Below are 23,285 nucleotides of genomic sequence, written 5' to 3'. Positions count from 1 at the left end.
TATACGTATAGGTATAATCTACCGGTTGGCCGGTACCCGCTTCGGATTTATACTTGCGCGTGCACGGGATGGAAATTGCGAGTTTCTGCGATTTGTCATTTGGAGTTTGTTTCACCTTTTTTTTCCATGCGTTCGCTTGGAGATTGGTGGAGGATTTGATCGATTTAGCAGAGGCGGTTGGTTTACGATACAAGGAAAATTGTTAATCACACGTTATTCTAGCTTAAGTGTACCGTGAAGGGATATCGAAAGGAAACAAACGATCGTGGGAAATCGAGGCCTCGAATGTTCTTTAACAATGTTTTTTTTCGTCGATTACAGGATGTATATTTACATTTGATATTTACACTTGAAGTTTTCTACGACAAATTAATTTACCTGTACATGTATAATGTACAGATTTATATGTACAAATCGTGGAGTGTAGTTCCATCATATTTCCATCGAGATACTCACACTCTAACGGAATCATTATAAACTTACCACTTTGCTCGTATATAAACGGTAAAACGAGTGGGACCCCGAACTAAAAATTGTCGAGACACATGTGTACCAAGTCATAAAAATAAGCAGTACTAATCAAGAGTACTGAATTTCAATAGAAAATATAGTCACAAAAAAAAAAGGAAACGACGCGTGTTGAAAGAAAAAGAGAAGCTGATAAAAATTCAGAGATATGCAGCGACTCATTGTACACATCTACGTGTGCATACGTTTCTTCTTATTCACGGGCTCGAGTCCACTGTCGTACTCCGAGGTGTTGAGCATGAGCACCTTCTTCAGCATACCGTTCCTTTTGTCCTGCTGATGTTTCTGCTGTTGTCCAGGACTACGACTCTGTGCCCTCTCCTCGGCCCTGAAACAAGTGAAAAAAAAAAAAAAATTGAGCAAAAATTAAAAGCAAGGCGCAACGCCCTAAATGCCGCATTAGGGCCCCGCAAGCCGCTATTTTTGCGAGGCGACGTGTGTCCCGGCCTAATGGGAAATTGACAAAAAATCCCCAGCGCTGCGCCCACCACAGTAGGGTGTTTAGAAATGGAATTAACAAAAAAAAGAAAAACGCGAGAGAAGAGGGACCATACTGTAACAACTGGCGTGTCGAATCACCTCCCTTTCTTTCTCCTCTGCGCAAACTTTTTCTACCTACTTCTTTTCCTCACCCTCTTGTTCTTCTTCGAGGAGCGCATTTCACGCCGAGACGCACCGCTCTGTATATATAATATACATATATGCATACGTGTAAACTCCGTTGCTGCACGTATGTTCTCGCGAGAGTGTGGCCAGCCGCCTCCCTTTTTATTATTTTTCTTATTCTACGTCGCTGTATGGGCACAAGCAGGTAAGTGCTGCGCTAACCGATGATTATATCACGAGAAGGTCGTGCGCATATCGATATGCCGAATGCACGGACAGGGAGAAAGGAAGATTCGCGGAAGAGTACGAGCTGGTGTTGCTTATTCGCGTTTCTTTAGTGGTTTTCAGGCCAATGATACCGCTCGATCTAGCTGATAAGTCGATAATAAGCTCGATAATAAGGGTTTTTTCACTCCACGAAGCATATATGATTTCTCTGACCAATGTTGCTCCGAGTAATTTTGAGTTGTTTTCTTTGTAACTTCGTTACCTTTTGGTGATTTGAAAGTCTTTGATAAATATCAAGGATGTAGAGCTGCTTCATTTCAGCTTGAACGATAAGTCTCTGTCAATTGAGATTTTGGAGGTAAAACTTTAAAATAGTAATTCAGTTAAATTATTTTAACGACAAGAAGGTGAATACTTATACAATTTATAATGCTTATAACGTCGGTGGTAAGATTTTTTTAGATTTGATCCATTTATTGGAAAATTTCTTGATATAGATTTTATCGAACGGCAAGTGTTGCGATTGAATTCAATAAATGGCGATGGATGAAAAAAAAACTAGCGTTGAACAATAATATGAGTACACTTATTTGTTTAAATATAAATTCCAGAAATCAAAGAACATCTCGATGAAAAAACAAAAAACACCACCTCCCTCGTGCCGTCAGCGTTTGGCAACGTCTCGCGTCACGTGTTCCGGCAAAACCCCTCATCCCCCGGAAATAATTCCAACAATACCGCGACATTGCATTATCGCTCGCACACACCGCACTCTGTGCCTCGCATGCACGTACCTGTATAATGTCCACTTACACGCCCGATGTTATTTATGTACATTATACAACGACCGAGATATTCTCGCATCGGGTGCGCGCGATGTATCGACGCGCACCTGTCCGCTCGCGCCACCTGCTGAGAAGTGCCGGCTAAAAGAGAGAGAGAAAGGCGCGGCTGTTTTGTATATACTTATATACAGGAGTGCAAAACTCTCGCCCATATACTTATATATATATATATATATACCCACACGTCCTCGAGTACACGAGAATATATTAAAATCCAGGGCTGCAGTGCATGTGTGCTTACGAAGCGCGCACGCGAACACGTCTTTTTGCCCGCATGGCGTGTAATGTGCATGGATTTGGGTCGAGTTATTGTAAATGCTCGGGAATCGGCGTGCATATACATATATACGTTTTTCAATGGACATTAATTGTTTGATTCCACGAATATTTACAGAGTCGCTGAGGATTTTCGTCTGTGGGACTTATCGATGGCGATTAGGGGCAAACTGAGCAAAACAATTTTTTTACTTTATTTGTCAGGAAAATGCACTGAATCTCGGTGTTGATGTAATTTATCAACCAGACTTACTTAAATGAAGGCTAAGAGAAAGCTCTACGTAGGGTGACAAATTTTTTATTTATTTGCGAATACCATAAACGATTCCACACAAGTTACGAGGATTTTAAGCTCTTTTGTTGTTTAACAACAATCGAAGGATCAATATATTGTGCAAGGGAATGCGAATTTTACGTTGATTTCCGTTTTTTTACTTTAAACCCTTGTAACTATATTTAATTGAAAAAAAAAAAAATGTTCTTTAATCTCTAGGGTTTGGCTTAGTAATTATCTCACTTCTTTAAGTTTTTTCGTTGCGTTTTGTCAAAATTTCTCATAAAAATTGGTGACCAAAACACTTGAAAAGATTTCTTCGTGAACTAAAAACCAATATATTCAATAAACCACCAATTTATTGTGATAATCTGATTGGCTTGCTATTAACTACCACTGTCATGACAAAAAAAAAAAAAAAATTTACGACTGCCCAACACGAAGCAGCAAAATAATACAAATAAGTTCCAGCTGTCGATTATAATGAGCACGCATCGACAAATCAGAAATATTCACGCAGATGGTGCGAGAGTACATTTTTGCTGTACACTATAACACCACAAAGAGAGAGAGAGAGGTGAGAAGGAGAGCTATATACATATGCAGGATCCCGGCAACATATACATAAGCGATCAAACACTCATACATGAAAGGAGCACAGACGAAGGGGGAGTATACAAGGGGAGGAGGCATTATAGGGTAATCGCGCGCTTGGAATGGCTCGGCCTCTCGACTCATTGGACCGTCACCAGCCCGCCTTTCACCCATTAAAAGTGTAGGTACCCATACATATATACGCACTCGTCAACTTGCCGGTTACTGGTGTAGGATGTACAAATGTATATATACATACATACACCATGTGCACGGTAAACCTATACTTATATACCTATGTACCGAGGCCGTGGCAGCAGCCACATCCCGCTTCTCTCTCTTTGCCCGCGCTTCCTTTTAGTTTTCGCACGCCCACGCACCACAACGCACTTCCCCGACACTGGCTGCGATCTTAATATATAATATGTATACTTAGTACGAAAACTCAAAAGCGCACTTGTTTCGATCATATTTTTTATTGTTTTTTCTCCTTTAATCGATGAATTGTTACACGATTGTCATCGTCAAATTGAATGCCTTAAACATATGTAATGATCGTGTTATCAGCACTTTCAGTTTTTAGGGAACATGTATAAAAAAAATTTGATGTCGATGGTACACGTTTCCAAGTATGGATAATGTCGAATCGTTGTAATTAAAAGAGTGATGTGTGCATGGTAGTCTCAACGCCGGTAGCTCAGAAGTTTATTCAATGAAGAGTCGCGTGTACACAGCTTTTTTTTTTTTTTTTTTTTTTTCATAAACGCGACACTCGTTAAGAAAGACGCTTATCGAAATTATATTCTTTTGAGGATAAAAAAAATAAACATCGCTCTCTGTATCTTTTTTTTTTTTTTTTTTTCTTTAATAACTGTGATACGGTAATCTGCCACCAAATAAGAGAAAAATTAGGAAATTCAAGGTGATAAGTGATCAGTCCGAAGAGAAAAATTAATTAAACCAATCAATCAATGACAAGTAGGCTGTAACATACTTTGAGTGCAGTAAAATAACAACAACAGCCAATCGCGTTTTGTAAACGACACATTAAACATTGAAGTTGTTTTTGTTTTCTTTTATTGCGACAAAAAGAACAAACAGGCTACTGTCGAAATTCAGTTTGCGGATATTCGTGAAACTCTGCCAATCAGCGGTAAATTGCCCCCATCAGGATCCACCATCGCACAGTGAGATTTTTCACGTAACGCGGCCAGTCGGGCGCGAGCAAAAGCCTCGATAGGCCAAAAGAGCCGCTCGTTGACACGGAAAAATTCAAATCAACGCGCCACCACCCCCGTGCTCTGGTAAAAAAAAGCACCGATCCTTGAACCGATAGTCAAATCATCCTTTGAAAAAAAAAAAAAAAAAAAAAAAAAAAAACCATCGCCATTAGCGACAACGGTTCGAATTAGAGATTTCTCGCCACCTGCGATTTCATACAGTGCAGGTGTCTCTGCCCACATGGAGCCCATCGGCTGGAGCGACGCTGTCATGTTGCTCGTCCGTATATGTATAATATGCACTAAGTGACGTGGGGCAGGCGTCCCGACTCTTGCGGCCGGAAGTGGTGGTCGCTCAGTCTGTTTAATAGCTGGTGTATTGTACAATTATGAACAATGGGCAGAGTGTAGTCGAGCAGGAAAGGGATGAAGAGAGAGAGAGAGAGAAGGTGATGTACGCACGAGTGCAGCACGTGAAGTGCACACCAGAGAGAGAGAGAGAGAGCACGTTATATAGGCGCACGGTAAGAGGGCGCGTGTCCTATTCGTAACGTGTGCCTCTCCGAGGGAGGACCAGAGTGATGCGTTATGTGAGTCTTAGTGATGGTGGAGATATTTATGGGATGGGACGTCGCGGTGTGACGGATGGACGCGAGCTGTAGCGGCAGCAGCCGTGCCATCGGACAGTTTTGACGTTGCCTGGGCCTCGCTTCGGTACGCTCGATGCGTATATATACAACTACGGGCATAAGGTTACAGTGCTGCTGGTGCCGTCGAGGATGCTAATGTGACGTCCATCTGACTGATGTAAATGCTGAACTTGTCGCGTCACATTGTACGAGCACAAGTACATGGGCGACAAAGTTTTTGTTTTACAGATTTTTTTTGAACGCATACGACACTATTAAAATGCTACGAGTGTGATTTGGAGTTTTCGTTGCGAAGCACTGCCTAAAATATATGAGGTGACATTTCATTACGATTCGTTACAGAAATTTTTATACAACTGCAGTTAACGAGTTAAATTCTCGGTTTTTTCATCAAAACATCCAAAAATCAAAGGAAACAATGGTAGAACAAAAACGTTATCACATTGCAAGTTTAATTAAATTGCAATATTTAAAAAAGTCATGGCAATCAGAGTGCCAATCAACTTTCGGCGCTCTTTTATCCATTAAAAAAAAAAAAAAAAAAAAAAAAAAAAAAAAAAAAAAAAAAAAAAAAAAAAATTCAATCGTACAAGATAATTTATTTAATCACCACAAGGGATAATGAGCAAAAGTAATCTCCCATCACAGCGATTAGCCGATCGATTGATAGCTTAATCGACAGAATTTCATACCCGAGAGGCATCAAACCTTTCAAACAAACAAAAAAATACGCACAGATCCTCCACGTTAAATTCACACAGGGTATGAGAAAAAAAAAAAAAAAAAAAAAAAAAAAACACCGCATCGGTAAGTATATATGCGGTATAGAAGAGCCGCGGGAAGGAAACAAAGTGAGCACGCAGCTTGCAAAAGTTGCGCAACCTTTTCCCCATTAGCGTGCAGGCTGTGCGAGGTTGTTGCTGCCATTTTCTCTCTCTCCACGTTCACGTAAACGCGTGGATTTTCCGAGAGAGTAGCATCCAGCAGCAGCAGCCATGCAGCGCAGGTACAATGTACGGTGCACCAAACTCGGCACGCACGGACGCGAAGCCACGCGTGAATCCGTCATTAATGAGCCGCCGGCGGCAGTGTATAGACGGAGCGGACACCGACTCTTCCATATACATACACACGAATGGATGCAACGAATGCACATAGGTACGCGAAAATCGCGCTTTTTTATTCACCGTACGGGCGTTACGAGCTGCATTGTGTTCGACTTTTGGTTTCCGTTTCGCAATAGCGAGCCATCAGAGAGAGACAGAGCTACCATGGCGTGACAATGGGCGGTTTCGACCGCCTAATTGACGGACGCTTATTTGCCAGCGAGTTTACGTAAACGTACTTTAGACCAGTGCAGCACAACGCCGGTGACGCTCGTCTTCTATTTTTAGAAATAACACCTGTCATTTCTACGTGACGCTTGGCGTTCGTATGAATATTCGGCGAAACTGCATTATTTAATCCCTTTAAAATTAGTTTTTTGGAGAGTACACAATTATCTTAAACGTTTGTTTTAATCCAATCACATCGACACGAGTGCTCTGCAAATTTTCAGGAAACAAAAATCTTCCGATACGTTAGCCAAGTTCGTATACACCACAACCACCACGAGCAACAATGCACTTAAAAAAAAAAAAAAAAAAAAAAAAAAAAAAAAAAAAAAAAAAAAAAAAGACAGTTTGAAAAAAGAAAAAAAAAAAATATACCACTCACCTCTGATTGGACAGCCTATTCTGATGTCTGGGCGCCTCGTCCTTATCCTGTGCGGCTTTGCCGGCTCCGCCGATTTTTTGCGGTGGATCCCTCAGCGCGAAACTCTTCGCGTAGTGACCCAGATGGAGGTCCTTCCGGTTGAAGACTTCGCGCATCTCGCGAGGATAGCTCGAGTAGAAGCGCACCCAGGACGTGTAGGCTGGAAAATTAATATTAAAACACTGTGTGAGCGAGTGTAGGTATGAGGTATATTTATCAATGGATTTTATTGTTGCTGCTGCGATGTTCATTCTTCAAGCCAAAGTGCCGTCGGGTTGATGTAAAAATTTAAGAAAAAAAGGTCGAATTTTAGGATATAGTAAGGGGTGACTCCACAGGCCGTGTAAATACATACATGGACCCGACCAAGTTGTTATTATAAATGGCATTGACCAACAGTTCGTAAAAAAAAAAAAAAAAAGAGACGATTTCTCGACATTTATACGGTGCCATCGATTAAACGCTGAAGCGGTGGCAATTGCAGCCAACCTCGACCAGCGGGAGAACGAGCCCTCCACTGACACGACTACGCGCAGTGCACCACCAAGAGAGAAATATTAATCGACGCACGTGCGCGAAAAACTCGGGGGAGCAACCCGTGAACGATATACTCTTCTCCCTCTCGCTCCGCCACTGAAGGATAATAGGTATACGGGCTACATTGATGTACACAACTCTCGTTTTATCTCGACCGCCTCTCCCGATGCACGCACACGCGACCGCGCAAGAAAAATCACCCTCTCCCGTAGTACTAATCGCACCGCGAACCATTAACTTCCGCGTCTGTACCCACGTAAATACATATATACATTATACACCGACGCGTGAAAAGCTCGAGAGTCAAGTGCCACGTACAGCTGTGGTGGAAATGTCAAGAGGCGAGCCTGAGAAAGTTTCGAGTGTTACAATCCAAGGGAAGTTTTACACCAATGGTATAAGGGGTGACATGTGCCGCAGCGTTTCATAAACACAAGTGTGCCACTTGCGAACGTGCGAAAGTCCGTTTGCGGGAATCATAATCATCATCATCGGCCGTTTACCGATCTATGCGAGGGGGGAGGGTGGGTTCGGGTGTTTTCACGGAAGCAGGGGTGGTTAAAGTGCCCGTACCTTTTTTTTTTTTCTTTCCAGAGCAAAATTGCCGAGTCATCTTCGACGTATTAACTGATACAGCACTGCATTCCGGTGCCGCATTGCAGCTAATTAGTGTGTGAAAAAAGTTTGGGGCCGCCTACACGTTATTTTTTTTTTATTGCTTTGTTTGTTTTTCATCCCCCCCCCACCCTCCTCATGATCCACTCCTGCGGTCTATTAATAACCAATGAAAATTAACAACAGCTGGGTACCGTATATTATTTTTTTGGGGGGGGGGTCGAAGCGAGAAAAAAAAAACACGAGCGTATTTTTTCTTTTTTTGGGAACGAAACAAAGATGTACTTACCACTGCGGGCGTCAAAAACGTGGATCAGCGAGAGAGAAAAATCAAAAGCCAAGTATATACGTGTGGAGGAAAAGAAAGGTGGAACGAGAATTGCCGGGCTTTCACAGCAGTTCGACTTCCGTCGAGTAGTTCCGCGCATTTCCTGCTCGCGCGAATGAAAAGCTCTTTTCTCCGGGGGGGAAAGAAGAAGAGAAAGAAAACTCCTTCGCCCACCCCTCAAGTGTACTTACAGCGCAATAAAAGCCATAGAAAGAAAAAATGTTTTTCTCCATTTAACACATAAATCTGGTAGGTTCGCGCGCGCACACACATATATATATATACAAGCGTTACGGTCCATACGAGGATACCAGGAGGCGAAGGGGTGGGGCTTGAGATACGCGATGGCATTGTTCCTAAGTGATGTAACTGCGTCTTATTGTATTTGTATCCTGTGTATCGCATTGTGTCAAGAGCCTCTCTCATTCTTCCCTCTCCGAGGCGTAAGTGGTTTCGGCGGAAGCCGCATTCAGGCGCTCGGATTGTGCGCGCCATACTTCCCCCCCACACACACACCACACCCACTCTACCCCACCCCCCTGCTTGTTTCTCGTTCTTATGTTGCTCTACTGCTATGTGCTATACTCCGTTGTTGTTGTTAGCTCGATTTTCTCTCCTTACACCCCTCGCGACGTACGACTTCTACGCCCAGTAAGTATACGTATTAGGTATTATATAAACAGGTACGAGCAACGGCAGTTGTCAGCTCTTCTCGGTTTTTTTTTTTTTTTTTTTTTTTTCTGGTGGACGTGAGCTGCAAAGCAACACATACCTCCAAGGTTGTTTTTTAAAAATATAATTTTGATTTTCCATCGTCGAAATCCAACTTCCCGTCATCGTGACTATATTCGTGTTGTACATTGTGTAATCAAAGTATCAGAAGCTCGTACGTGTCAATTATGCCACCCATACGTGTCAGTCTCACTCGAGTGGGTATAACGAATCGACGACTCTCTGGCGCATTTTAATCATTCAGTTCATCGATTCAGAGTGAAAAGGAGAGGGTGGGGTGGGGGGAAGAAAAAAAAAGGAGAAACAGAGGGGCACAGGCGTCGAATTAGCCCCCAAAGAGGGGTGCAGTCGACGGAGCAGCAATAAACGAGAGAGGGAGGCTGCGCCGCCCATGTGTATATGCGCGAGTACCATGTACTCGAGCGTCGAGTCGAGTGGATGAACCTCGTTCGTTATGTATAGCCGCAAGCGCCCCGCAAAGTAGTGCGCGCGAGGGGGTGCCTCGAGAGCTTGCACATATATACAGGGGTCGGGGATCCGGTGTATACCGTTGGGGTGATAATGTCGCGAATTAGCGAGATTTCTCGCCCTTGCCCCTTTCTCTCTTTCGATTCTCGCTCTTCTCGTGCTTCCTTTTTCATTTGTGGATATTATGTATACTATACACTGGAGAATTTTTTTTTTCTCTTACTCCCAAAAAATTCAGTGGTGCGCGGGGCACGGGTGCCCGGAAAATCAGTGGATAATAATTGTACATACAGAGCTAGAGCTTTGAATCACAGTATGATACGGTCGAGTGAATTTTTCATTCGGGTAACTACGAGCAAACATCAAAAATGGGTAAAACCACTCGACTCGAGCTTGATTCGTATACGCGGCATGAAAAGCACGATAAATCAGGGCGTTGATATTTCACGGCTAACGCGCATACACACACACACGGAGGAAAGAAAGAAAATCGGTTGACCATCGACGTAGGGTGTCTCGTCTCCCGCGCACAATTATTCCATCAATCACGATCGAGGGAGAGAGACGGTCAAGTGGTTAACTGTGTACAGCCGCTGGAGTCGAGTTCGCCACAGCGTAGGCTTAAAAACCGTGGTTAATCCGCGACGCCGAGCGATTTCTCCGATGCGCGTGTATATGTACATACGTGCAAGCGCTCCCTGGCGCCGCCCCCGAAAAACCTTTTAGGAAGATTTATGGTGCGCCAGTCTCTCTCTCCCTCCCCCCCTCCCTTTTCTGATTCACCCGCGTGTGCATGCTTTATAGACGAGCCGCTCGCCGATTTAAATGATGCGCTCCCGTCGCCGATTGATTTCGCCGGCCCTTTTACGGCGCGCCTATATTATGTACGCGGGAGCGATATATTATTTCTCGCGTACATAGGCCCCACGGGTAGTCATAGGTATACCAGCCTCTCCTTCGGCAAAGTTTTCCCTCGCTCACTTCTGACCATCGCCATCGTTCGGCCGATTAAATTTATTACCACGTTTCGATTCGTTTCCTTGACCGTGTATATTTATATATGTAACATTGACTGCGTATGCTTTCTCCACACACGCGTAACTTACTATAGAGCAACGGAGTAACGAGTTAGCTCGCGAGGAGGAAAAATTAATGATTCCATAAATATATGCGGCTTTTTGGGGTGCCCGCAAGTATGTAACACAATAACAGGGAATGCGCGCTGCGCTGCGGTTCATATCCGGCTTCGCCATTACGTATAATATACACCTGTGTCGGATGAACGATTATCTTTAAGCGCAAATTCAACCGCCGCCTCGCACACACGCGGCGGGTAATCATAATAATTCGGGGCGAGGGGGGGGGGAGAAGCATTGTAATATTTGAGCTCGTTATTTTAACGATTTCCTCAATGAGGACGCGGTGATGATACAATATACGGCACAATATAAATTATAAAATAAAGGGCATTTTATTATACGGCTGTAAAAACTCGACTAATTAGCTCTGAAACGTTGTAACTGTGTGAAAAGAAGGGGGGGGGGAGGAAAAAGAAAATGCGCGTAAGAGCTCACACGTACGATATACTTGCACAGCGTATATTTAATTGAACAAATACATTTTGATAACTGTACTCGCAAGAAAAAAAAAAAAAAAAAAAAAAAAAATCCATTGGAGCAAAAGCATTAAAAAAAACATTCACCCCTCCCCCCGCTTCCACCATATAAAAGGCAAAAACCATGAATAAATTCCAAACCTTCGCCCAAGTGGTGCGAAGACAAGCGAGTAAGACACAGAGAGATTTGCACGCGCTTTCCTTTCATGTGCGAACGAGGGCGTCGGCACGTATATATACATAGACATATAGACACACGGTACATACAGCACATCATCCCTCGCTACTGTGCTCATGGCGCACGTAATACACGTATACAAAACACACCCTAGTATTTATACATCTCCTTCTCCCTCGCATCGTAATGGATTTATTATTGCGCAAAATAAATTCTCGGCCCTTAATAACCCTAATAGAGTAACCATCGCACGGCAAACAAGATCAGAGCCACCCTCCTCTCTCTCACTTTGGCTATGTAAATATACGCGTGCCCGAGCAGCAATGGGGGGAACAACTGCTCGACTGACTTGTATGCAGAGACAAGAGGGGGAAAGGGAGCACACGCATACCGTAATTTGGTGCTGTGCTATATGGGTTATTATTGTAATGCGACAACTACCGACTCCCACTTGATAATACATTATGCATCGTTGCAAGGGAGAACAAGTGAAGAGAATCTCTTGCGAAAGGAGCATTGGTAATCTTTGTCCCTTCGTTAAACTCAACCCTACAGCAGCATAGAAATTCAACACCACCCAATAATAGTCACCTTTGCAAGCCATGCCGTAAATCTTCTTGTTCTCCAGCACGAGGTTCTCGAAGTCGTTTTGCAAAGCGATGGCCGCGGCTTGTACGGAATTGTGCCTCGACAAAGGCACCAGTAGCTTGGAGAGCACGTCGTCCATGGCCTCCTGCTTGATGCGTATCCTGCGCGCTTCGAGCATCCGGACGAACTGCACCTCTGGAGGCGTCAGGAATATCGTGGCCGAGCCCGACGAGCCGGCCCTCGCCGTCCGGCCGATCCTGTGCACGTAGTCTCGGGTCGAGGTTGGCCCCGTGTACTGCACCACTGTGTCGACCCTCGGAAGGTCAAGGCCGCGCGCCGCTACGTCCTGGAATTGAAAATGTGGGCGTTATATTAAGGTTGGAAGGAGCGAATAAGTTTAATTTTTTTTTTTTCTTTCAATCCGATCCATTCCCAAGTATACAATCAGGACAGATTGTTCTTGCTCTCGGGTTGTTCCTCTGATCGAGGTGTCTATATATTATAGGCGTGTGGACTCGAGAGCAAATATTTGAGGTGGAGTCCCCTTTACCACCTCAATTGGCAGGACAAACAGTATCGGGACAGAACTACCACCACCACCATGATATTATATACCCATATGTACACGTACAGCATCGATAAGAGGCCGTGATACAGGCAAGTGTGGCAGCGGGAGCCGACTTAACAAATGTCTTACAAAAGGCGCTCGCCCCCGCGCGCCACTTTGTAATCCCGCTGGTATTGGTAATGGGCGACGGTGGGCTCTCGCGGCGAGGAGTCGCCGCCGCTACGTGGACCCCAAGCGATGAACGTTTGCCCGATCGTCCCCCTCCCCCCGCCCCTACTTTCTGCAGCACTCGACTATAGCCTACTGCTGCTGTGCTGGCTCGCGGACGGTGATTTAGTGTACCAACTACTACTGCTCGACGGGAGAGGGTGAAACGGACGGGGGCCATATACCGCGGGGGTTTTATCGACTCGGATCCGTAGGAGGCCGATTCGCTCTCTTTCGGACTCTTCTCCTCCTCCTCTTGGGCCGTCGAATTATTCATTTTCGCGAAAACAAGCATTGGAATGTTTTTCACAACTAGTTTTTTTTTTTTTTTTTTTTTTTTTTTTTTTTTTATTATTATTATTATTATTATTATTTATTATTTCAGTTAAAAATTACGTTTTTATCACGTAGATACAACACTGGTTGGCGTGTATAAAACCAATAGAGCCGACAAGCAAAATTTACTGGTGTTTGCAGTTAAATTTAAGGAAAAAATAATTTTATTTTTTCTCGAAAACCCCAGCAAATTATTGTTCCGATAAAAACCAATTAAGCAAGGGGAGGAGAGGGAGCAAATGGTCCCGTTTAAGATCGCATCCCGTGTAGGCTAGAGCATCACCCCGGCACGATGTTATGGAGTACGAAAGCCACATGAGCCGTGTAACGAATGGCCCCTCAGAACATCTCACTAGGTCCATAGATCAAAAAGGGCCCCGTTCACCTCTCCAGGGGCCCCCAACTCGATGTATAACTATATATGCGACAAAACCGATTGCTCCTCACTGCAACCGATGCACTCTTTCGCCGCTGGTATTAATAATACCTACGTATATATACACATATATATTTATACCGGTGCAAGCGGCACCGCTCGATAACGTGGGCGGCTGATGATGCCCTTTTGCTCTTTATCTCTCGTGCTTTTTGTTGCTTTTGCTGTTGCTGTAGTTGTTATGAGGCGTATAAACAATCGACCGAGAGCTCGTTTGGATGCGAACGATTAGTTTTTTTTCCTCGTCAAGCATAGTATCTTTTTTCGATCGCTAATATGATACACAGGTATGCAATTTTTGGGAATTTTTTATGCTCTATACGTCGGACATTTTTCTTCTTTTTTTTGTGTTATTCTGATCGTTACTTTCAAGTTATGAGTTTTATGTAATTCCAACTACCTACTACGCGAATCAAGATTTTTTATCGCTACATATGAATTCGATGAGCTTTTGGGCACACTTACGCGAGTTAACGTCCGAAAATAAGGTACTACGGCATTGCGAAATGGCACTAGTTATTAAGAACATTAGCAAAAAAAAAAAAAAAAAAAAAAAAAAAAAAAAAAAAAAAAAAAACTGCTTCTAACGAGAAATTGTCGTTCGGAGTGAGGTTCGCGTGTTGTTGACCGTTCGTCTCGTGCTGCGCGCGATCAAAAATCGGTCGACAAACGAAAAAAAAAAAAAAGATTCGATTCTGACTAATCGCATCGTATACGAGTGGAAAGAAAGAAAAAAATGAATGAAAAATGCTCTTTTATACATTATTTCAAAATTTCACGTCACGGGATGTAAAATCTATAAATTTTAATAAATTACTTACTGTACAATCACAATTCATTTGGAAGGAAATAATAATTTTGGTGAAAATGATGATACACCATCGGCTCTTGATGATTTGATCATAACACGACATTATTGAACTTCAAAGAAAATCACACGTATAAAAAGTCTATGGAAGGAACAAAAAAAAAGGGTCAAATGTCCCGTTCAAATTGTAGTTATTTTTAGTATAATTACAGAACAAGTGTCGAGGTCACACGAGAAAGAAAAAAAGCGTAGAACGAATTAATATATGTGGCACGACAAAAATACACCTAGATGAAATTAATTTAATTCATCGTCTCAAAGTCAATGACTAATAACAATAAGGTAAGAAAAGTCTGATTGCGAGTCTCTATAAATAAATAAGCACTGGTACCGCCTAATATTATCTTCTTTCATGATGAGTCAAGGATCACGTTTTGCGTCAATAAAGTCATTACGCGCCGGGCCATCAAACGCACACACGTTGCGTCATGACCCCCTACACTCTTCATACTATTATATATTAATGGAAGCTTGGGAACACCGATTTCCCATCCCCAAAGCTACGTAGCTCCTCCGCGAGGCCACATGTTTATTATATATATTTTTCTTCTTCTTCTTCTATCGTGTTTTCACCAATTTCCATCGTATAACGTTGATGTCATTATTGCCGATGACAGATAGATATCTCCAACGCGATCGTCAGATGGAATGATGGACGAGAAATGGTTTGCGCGAGAGTAATTACATACACACAGATGTAGTCGAGAAAAGTGGTTGGAGTTGGACACGCTGAGAAGTTCTTGTCCCGTTTTTTCTTCTTCTTCTTTCTCGTGTATCAATTAAGTAAGTAACGACGGAGAGAGGTAATTCGTCGAACGAGCGCGGGGTTTTATTTCCCACGCGATTTTTCAGATAAAAAAAACACACACACACCCGCCCGCTCGCGAGGAGACTGTTACATGTAATCGTTTTCTTTTAATTCGTAATTTGTCATCGACGAGGAGAGCCGATGGAGCGGCAAACGAAAAATAGAGCCGCCGCCGACGACGTGCCCTGTCATTAGGCAATGAACCAATCCACGTTATTTATTTGAGAAACGATTAATCGACTGTGTGTAATGACTGTCGAAAATTAGTAGTGGCACATGTATGAGCGAGATCAGTGCGGCCGACGGTTTTTTGAAGAAAATCGTTTCAACGGTACATGTAGTGGGACCTGTAAAACAAAACATTATCAAGCACACGCGATAACTGCTGCTCATTTTTGTTATTAACGATAAGGTTCCTCGAATTTCTTATTTCGCGTAATCTAGAGATACCATACGAGCGTATTAATAACTCGTGGTTTGTACATTCGAAAGAAAAAAAAATACGTACTTGGTTTGTCGCGAAAACCATCGTACAATCGGTTGTGTACATGCAAGTAGCTAAAAATAACAAAAAAGCAGCATAAAACTGTCGTCCGATCTTTTTTTATCGTCTTACGTGAATTAGGTATGCCACCAATGAAGCAAACGAGCACAAGCGTGCGAACTCTTAAGCAACAGCTCGTATCCATAATAAAAGTATTATTATACGCGATGGCTTAGAAAGCGTTATAATGCATAAATATTTTCATGCCTTTCCACACGCATACAAGCAAAGATTGTAATTATACTCATTATTACTAGCGTAAAAAAAAAAGAGAGAGAGACTTTGCGTATAATTTCCCCGTTGCTTCGTAATTTTTTTTTTTTTTTCTTCCTCTCTGCTCCACTCGTTCGCGTTAACCTCCAGCCGCGCGCATTTGTATAATAGTGCGGGGAGGAGAGCACAGCAGCTCTCCGGCCGGGTAGGCTAATTTACAGCTCCGGTTGCTCCACCGTCGCTGACGTCCACGCTTACATCGCTTTCCACTCGCTCTCTTTTATTTATCCCTCCCCATCTCCAATTCTCTCTTTCTCTCTTTGCTTTGCGAATTCGCTTTCTCGAATTTTTTTTTTTTTGTGTTTTTTCAAGCAAATAATGGGATTTTTTAAATGATTTTCATGATTCAAAGCGGTATATGTGGTAAATTAGCCATTGACTCAGAAGTTTGATCGAACGTCCGATGACAGGGACATTTGAACTTACCGTGCACAGAAGGACGCCGCTCTTGGCCTGTCTGAAAGCCTTAAAAACTTCTGTTCTCTCCTTTTGCGTCATGCTCCCGTGCAGTTTGTGAAATTCAACGTCAACCAGCGGATCTGAATCTTCGTCCTCCTCGTTTATCGGTTTCGTCAAGATGCCCGATAATACCTCTGCGTGGTAGTCGATCATGTCCTGAGTGGCCATGAAAACTATGATCTTATGGTTTCCATGACTCTGGTGAACAAATGTTGAAAATTAAAATACCATCACTTACTTTGATACCTTATACAATAGGGTGTTATATATTATATTACCTGGCATTTTCCAGCAATGAAGGCGCTCAGAGTAACCATCCTTAATTTTGGTGGTGTTACAATGTAACTTTGTACGACACTTTGAGGTACGATTAAATCTTCATTTATTTCACTCATATTGCCACTGGTGGCTTCAATGTTGTCTTTGGCTGCATCGATAAAGACAGGATTTTTCATTGTCAGACCGGCAAGTTTTTCTACTGCATGAGTCAACGTTGCAGATAACAAGATAGTGTTTCGCTTTTTTAACGCATTAACATCACCAGTTTCTTCCGCGCTATTTTTCGGTGTATCTAAAGATTCCGAGGTACTTAATTTAGATTTGGTAACTGAATTACTATCGCTGTCAGCTCCGTTATTATCTTCGTCAGAAGTATCTCTCTTGCTTTCGGCTAATTTTTTGTTCTTTGTAACATCCTGCTTACTTTCAGTATCAGGATAATGTTTCTTTGAAAACGATTTTCTTTCTTTAGACGAGTCATGTCTTTCACTTTGAGGTTCATTTTTCAGATCAGATTTCATATGGTGCCTCAACATCTGTAATGCATCATAGCTCTCATTTTTGTCCTGCCGTTTGTTGGTAAATTTGTCTTCTGTATCATCTTCCTGACTACTTTTATCTGCTTTCTCTTCATCTTCTTTGTTTTCATATTTTATATGACTATTAGAATCAGATTTGACATGCTCTTTCAACATTTTTAATGCATCATAGCCATAATTGTTAAATTCTGATGGAATATTTTCAAGAGCCGTCACGATCCTGTAAGAGTATATTTATAATGGTCATAATATTACACAATTAATTCAATGTATAGTTAAAAATTGATAACATACTGAGAAATGTCTTTTTCATATCCCATGTCAAGCATTCTGTCTGCCTCATCCAAAACAAAATATTTTATACCATCGAGTCTTAGGGCTTTTGTGTGCCTAATATGATCTAATAACCTTCCTGGTGTTGCTACTAAAACAATGCAACCTTTTCTTAATCTAGCTTTTTCAGCTTTTCTTTTCTCTCCACCAATCAAATAGCCTGGTACAATCCATGTGAAAGGCTGAAATTTAATGAAATGCATCAATCAACTTCTCTGAAAAGAAATTAAAAATGCTTTCTAAATTTACAACTTACTTTTATCAATTTCAAGAAGCATTCATATGTTTGGAGAGCCAGTTCTCTTGTAGGTACAATGACAAGAGCCTTGGTGCCACAATCTCTGGTCAGTTTTGGTCTGATAGCTTGCAAGCTTTCAATAATGGGTAAAGCATATGCAAGCGTTTTTCCAGACCCTGTTTGAGATCTTATTAAAACATCTTCTCCAGAGAGTATGACAGGGATAGATTTTTTCTGAACAGTTGTCATAGTTGTAATTTTCATGTTCTGTTCCAAATTAGATACTGCATAGGCATGAATGCCTAGTTCACTAAACTTTTCTATGGTGAATACTTTCTCGTTGACTGGCTTTACAAGTCTCTGGCCTATATTTGGAACTTCTGGGTTGTTGCCAAAGAGAGAGGATATCTTATTACTTGGTCGAGAATATGAATTAGCTGCTTTGGAATCCTTTTTGACATTTTTATTTTTTTCAATTTTATCTTTCAGCTTTTTAAACTTTTTTCCAAGATTATTTGTTTTTTCAGAGTGTACAGCATCACTTTGAAAGGTAAATATTTTTTCAGTATTAACAGCTTTTTGATTACTTTCATCTGTATGAGGGATAGGTTTAAGCAATTGAGTGTCTGCTTCAAGTTTTTTGTCAGATGAACCGAATTTAAATATACTGGAAAGAGACTTTTTTGGCTCAGTGCCATCAACTTTTCTCTTTTTAGCCAAAATAGTTTGGCCAATACTCTCTATAGTAGGCTTTGTGAATTTAACAAGAGGCTCACTCGACTCTTTATCTTTACTCTGAGAAAAGCTGACTTTTTTATTATCATTAGCTTTTTTGTTTTTAATCAGATTGTTGAAATTAAAAGTAGGCTTCTTTAATATTGACTGCTCTGATGAGTTAGCTGATTGTTTAGCCACAATAGCAGCCAGATTTTTCTGTTTTATTCTCTTTTTGGCCCCAACTAGGAGGCTTTTCGAAGAGTCGATTGACTGTTTTTTCTGAAAAGGCTTTTTCACTGCACCAGTCTCCTTGACTCTCTTAATTTTAACGTTACTATTCTTAATCGTCGTGGACTGTTTTTAAAAAGACAAACAAGCATAGACACCCGAATAACGATTAAATAATATGTCAAACACATGCTTAGTGAAACGAAAAGGGTATCACATGCATCCCTTACCTTTTTGCTGCTTTCATCCGCCCCTTTTATGTTCAGACAAATATCAATATCATCCATGACTGCCATTTTTTGCACAGTAACTATTTGTACACACGATCAACTATATTTCTTTCACCAAAAACTTATAAAAACCAAAAATCACAGACACCATCAGCAACAGTCCACAACTGAGGCTTAACCTCAAAAGCACGTGCAGACATATATATATATATAGCTAATCAAAACACAGAGCGCACGACGATGCAGAAGAAACTCCGGAAAAAAGGCTGCATTGCGCATGCGCTTGAAAAACCGGCGCAGATGTTCTCTCTCGTTTGAAAATTCATCATAGCTCTTATCAATATGTAAATTCGAGTCTTTATGCCCACACACGCGCATTTGGAGCTATACAAAAGAGCAACGAGCATTAATATCATTTACAATAAGTAACGGTAGAAAGAAAAGAACGAACGCGCGTCCTCGAGTGTTATTGGTGACGATGAGATCAATGTAATCGAGTAAACGCGTTCTTTATTCAATAGTTTGTACTCTTCCGGTACTCATCGATGGACAGTTGTGTTAAAGAACGCCGTGCAATCGAGAGTCAAGACGATTCCTCGTTTATGTTTGCGACGCAGCGAAAATTTATTAATTCAACACAAAACATTATTTGGAGAAAAAATACCTACATACGCTACATTTGCGGCAGAAGAAGGAAAGCAGCGACAATAAACGAGTTTAAACGGTAAACAGAGAGAACGAGAGGATCAGTGCTCCGTATATCCTCGCAAGTGTATAGTTGACCGTAGATTATTGTATTTACATTCGTATAAACGTACGTATTATCACACCCACATTAATTTACATCATCAGACGACGACGGTCGTGTACGACGATTTGTATTATAAATAGTTATCAAGCTGTGCCGCTGTGGTGACTTTTCGCGCGTGTCTCGTAGCACATACGTACAGTACGTACAGTGTGTATATCATTATTACGTGGGGTACTCGATAACAGTTGTGTATAAGAAGGTATAGCTATTTTACTTAAAGTCAAGTTCTTTTAAAATACAGTGCCCGGTGACGATTGCTCGTTAATTAACGAGTGACTATATTGTATAAATATTTATGTACACGCTGATTAAAGTAGTTATGACTTTAGCGCGACTTTAATTTTCACATGAACAGAACAATTAATAAGCATAACAGAGAAAATGTGTTGCATGAGTTTGACTCTGGCTGTGAAGCTGATTGGGACTTATGGAATGGTGAGTATTGTTTTTTTTCTTCAAATATATAAGCGTCAAGATCAAGTTACGGTTGGATGTTTCAATTCAATTTCACAAAGGACATTTTTCTTTGGATTTTCAGTCCCTCTCGATCCTAATGATAAATATGCTTATAAGCAACTTTTTCTCGAGCCGGAAGGAAGATAAGTTAATCATAGCCCTCGAGTCGTGGATGCTTCTCGGATTCAACTGGACTTTTGTCATAAAGAGCATGAAAGTCGTGGAGACAGGTATATACTTATGTGACTCAAAAAATTAAAAAAAAAAACAGGTTAAAAACGATGAGAAATCAAACAAACGTATTTTTACAGCCCGCATGCTGTTGATTTGCGTGCTTATCTACTCGTCTCTCTTTCTCGTTGCCAATGCTCTCATGACCTTGGGCTCTCTTTTGGTAAGTGTGACACACAAATATTTATTCACCGGAGCTTGGCAAACTGTACGAAAATCCAAATGATCCCCCTGTTGCTTTGACAATTAGTCGTTCGCACTTTAATCGAGCTCTGTTTGTGATGCTTTTAAAATTTTTTTCTTAATATTAAGTAAATGAAAGAATAAAAGCCAAACTAGTCGATATTTTTTTGTGTAAATGAAAGAATAAAAGCCAAACTAGTTTTTTTTTTTTTTGTTTTCAGAAAAAACCAGACTATCTCCTGCCGTGGATGTACATGCAGATGATCAGCATAATCGACCAAACGATATCACTTGCTGTGCAATTGAGCAGCAACGATGCACCGGACAAATGGGGCTTGTACTTACCTGCCTGCAGTATTTATTTGGGTGAGTTTGGATTTTGGATTTTCATCGATTATTACGTAGAAATTCAAAGAAACTACAATTATCGCGTTTTATCTTTGCTTGCGCGCACAGAATCGTAAATCAGAGTTTTTATCAAGAATCTCGCTTTTCCTGTTTATCACGCGACAAAGTAGTGCGCAACTTCACTCTTTAAATATGGACGAATGAAAACTACACATACGTATAATATATGATTACATGAAATGTAAAAAAAATTTATTTCTTCGTCACAGTACTTAGTTCATACTTTTGGATGTTGGTTTCATCGGCGCGACAAGAGTACATGAACGAACTCGAAAGCGAAAGCAGAGGAAGAACAAGTACTATGGTAACCTCGTCGCCGGCCGGGCGTAGCTTGAGAGACTCCAATGTACCCAAAACACCTTCGTACCTGTCTTGTGATATCGCCTACGTTTTCGACCACCCTCAGCCTGTGATACGACCCCGCAATCATGAGGTTGTCTGATCTATAGAAGCTGAAACAAAAAAAAAAAAAAAAACGATAAACTTTTGCGTTTCGGTCGTACTTATTATTTTTTATTATATGTAAGGTCGTTACCATACTGTAAATATACCTATAGGCTAGTGACAAAGCGGAATAATTCTGAACTGACTGATAGCATAAAAGCGAGGATATTTCCGATCCACATCATTTTCGGCATATGTGTATATTATTGATATATATATATATATATATATTTAATAAGTCTTGCATAATTATATACCTACTTTTTTTTCAATATGAAAGTTTATTTATTATAAACAAAATTAACAACTAATAGACCCACTTGAGTTTCACTAAAATAATAATCTGTGCGGCACACATTATGTAATGAAGATACGGACTAAGCAACGTCTTATCGACCCAAAAAAAAAGAGCATCAGAGTCACGTAAACTACGTATCAACGATACAGTGAATATTGAATGAGCCGATCAGTGTTTGGACGAAAATTCAGAAACTTGTATCTGGAACCACTTTGCGATCGAAAAAGATACCTACACAGAGGGCTATCGTTCATTCATTATTAATCCAAACCTACTCCCGTACCAATCACTTATGTATCCCGTAAATCGGCATTGCTTCCAAGTCCTTACGGATTCCCTTCTCTCTCTCTCTCTCTCTTTCAACCTAATATTTCATATACCCACAAAAAGGAACATCAGCAACGACACGAGACACATGTGACGGGCGATCGATCTGCCGATAGCCACTTTTTATCCTGGACGTATTTTATTCTTTAAAAAGCATCTCCCACGGGATCGGCCGATAATTCGCCTCCTCTTAAGCTGCAACTACATCACCGATATAAATCAGTCTAGTCGTTCTGGCGCTAATACGCAGGAAAAAGGGAAAAACATGGCCCAGAGGGTGGAGAGAGAAAAGGGTAGGTATAGTACGTGGGTTGGGGTGCTCTAACGTCAAAATACGCTTTAAAACTTTTCCCGGATTTCAATCGCCCGATCGCTGCTCGCATATTCCCCCAGGACGAAGCTGGAGCGACTAAAGGGATTCTTATTTCTCTCTCTCTCTCTTTTATTTTATTTTTTTTACTTTTATGCTCGAGAGATGCAATGGAGGAGGGAGCAAGAGGGCGAGTAGTAAGTACGGCGATTTGTTAGGAAATTACCCCGACTTCCGTACTTTGGCTCTACCCGGCTCGTAATGGACTCGTGACTGGTAAAAGCGAGGCTGGGCCCAACATTTGACGTTTGCGAATGACAAAATGAACCAACTTTTATTGTTTGACGTGAATCCGATCGACGAGCCGTTGGGGCTGCTGTTTTAATATCCCTCCGTGAATCCAGAATTTATGTATAGGCAACTCTGGTAAAAAAAGAAAAGGAAAAGAAAAAAAAAAGGTAGAGCCAGAAAACACAAATTATTACCTCATCAAGCCAATCCCGAGTGCAAAACTGTGACGATCAAAGCACCCCTTCTCTCTACTTGCTCCTCTTTCAAGAAGCGGAGGAAAGAAAATTCCCTCGCCTCCCGAACCCCGGGTGGAATGAGATTTACCATCGGCGCGTGGGTGGCGAAGGAGACTCGGAAAGGGAAGGAAAGAGCCAAGTTAGTTTTATTTTACAATCCATCGGGTCCGACGTCAACGGGGCGCGGAGC

At 41.5% G+C, this 23,285-nt stretch overlaps 2 protein-coding genes across 2 annotated transcripts; one reads left to right on the top strand and one right to left on the bottom strand.

Annotated features, from left to right (window-relative positions):
• Positions 1-316: 316 nt before the first annotated feature.
• LOC106643578 (ATP-dependent DNA helicase DDX31) lies at positions 317-19,301 on the bottom strand. The gene is made up of 8 exons (XM_014358765.2): positions 19,101-19,301; positions 17,944-18,996; positions 17,649-17,869; positions 16,815-17,574; positions 16,504-16,734; positions 12,041-12,383; positions 6,938-7,136; positions 317-856 (listed from the first exon to the last, which is right to left on the bottom strand). The coding sequence occupies exons 1-8, from the start codon at positions 19,164-19,166 to the stop codon at positions 700-702; spliced, it is 3,030 nt and encodes a 1,009-aa protein (XP_014214251.2). The 5' UTR covers positions 19,167-19,301; the 3' UTR covers positions 317-699.
• Positions 19,302-19,504: 203 nt separating this feature from the next.
• LOC106644046 (uncharacterized) lies at positions 19,505-21,851 on the top strand. Its single transcript, XM_014359395.2, has 5 exons — positions 19,505-20,346; positions 20,450-20,597; positions 20,679-20,761; positions 21,003-21,147; positions 21,399-21,851. The coding sequence occupies exons 1-5, from the start codon at positions 20,293-20,295 to the stop codon at positions 21,629-21,631; spliced, it is 663 nt and encodes a 220-aa protein (XP_014214881.2). The 5' UTR covers positions 19,505-20,292; the 3' UTR covers positions 21,632-21,851.
• The last annotated feature ends 1,434 nt before the right edge of the window (positions 21,852-23,285 follow it).

Source organism: Copidosoma floridanum, unplaced genomic scaffold (genome assembly GCF_036245765.1).
Source record: "Copidosoma floridanum isolate Cflo_tuat_1 unplaced genomic scaffold, Cflo_Japanese_pri ptg000019l, whole genome shotgun sequence".
Lineage (NCBI taxonomy): Eukaryota > Metazoa > Arthropoda > Insecta > Hymenoptera > Encyrtidae > Copidosoma > Copidosoma floridanum.
Note: the sequence above shows the minus strand (reverse complement) of the source record. Positions and strands in the feature narration are given on the sequence as shown.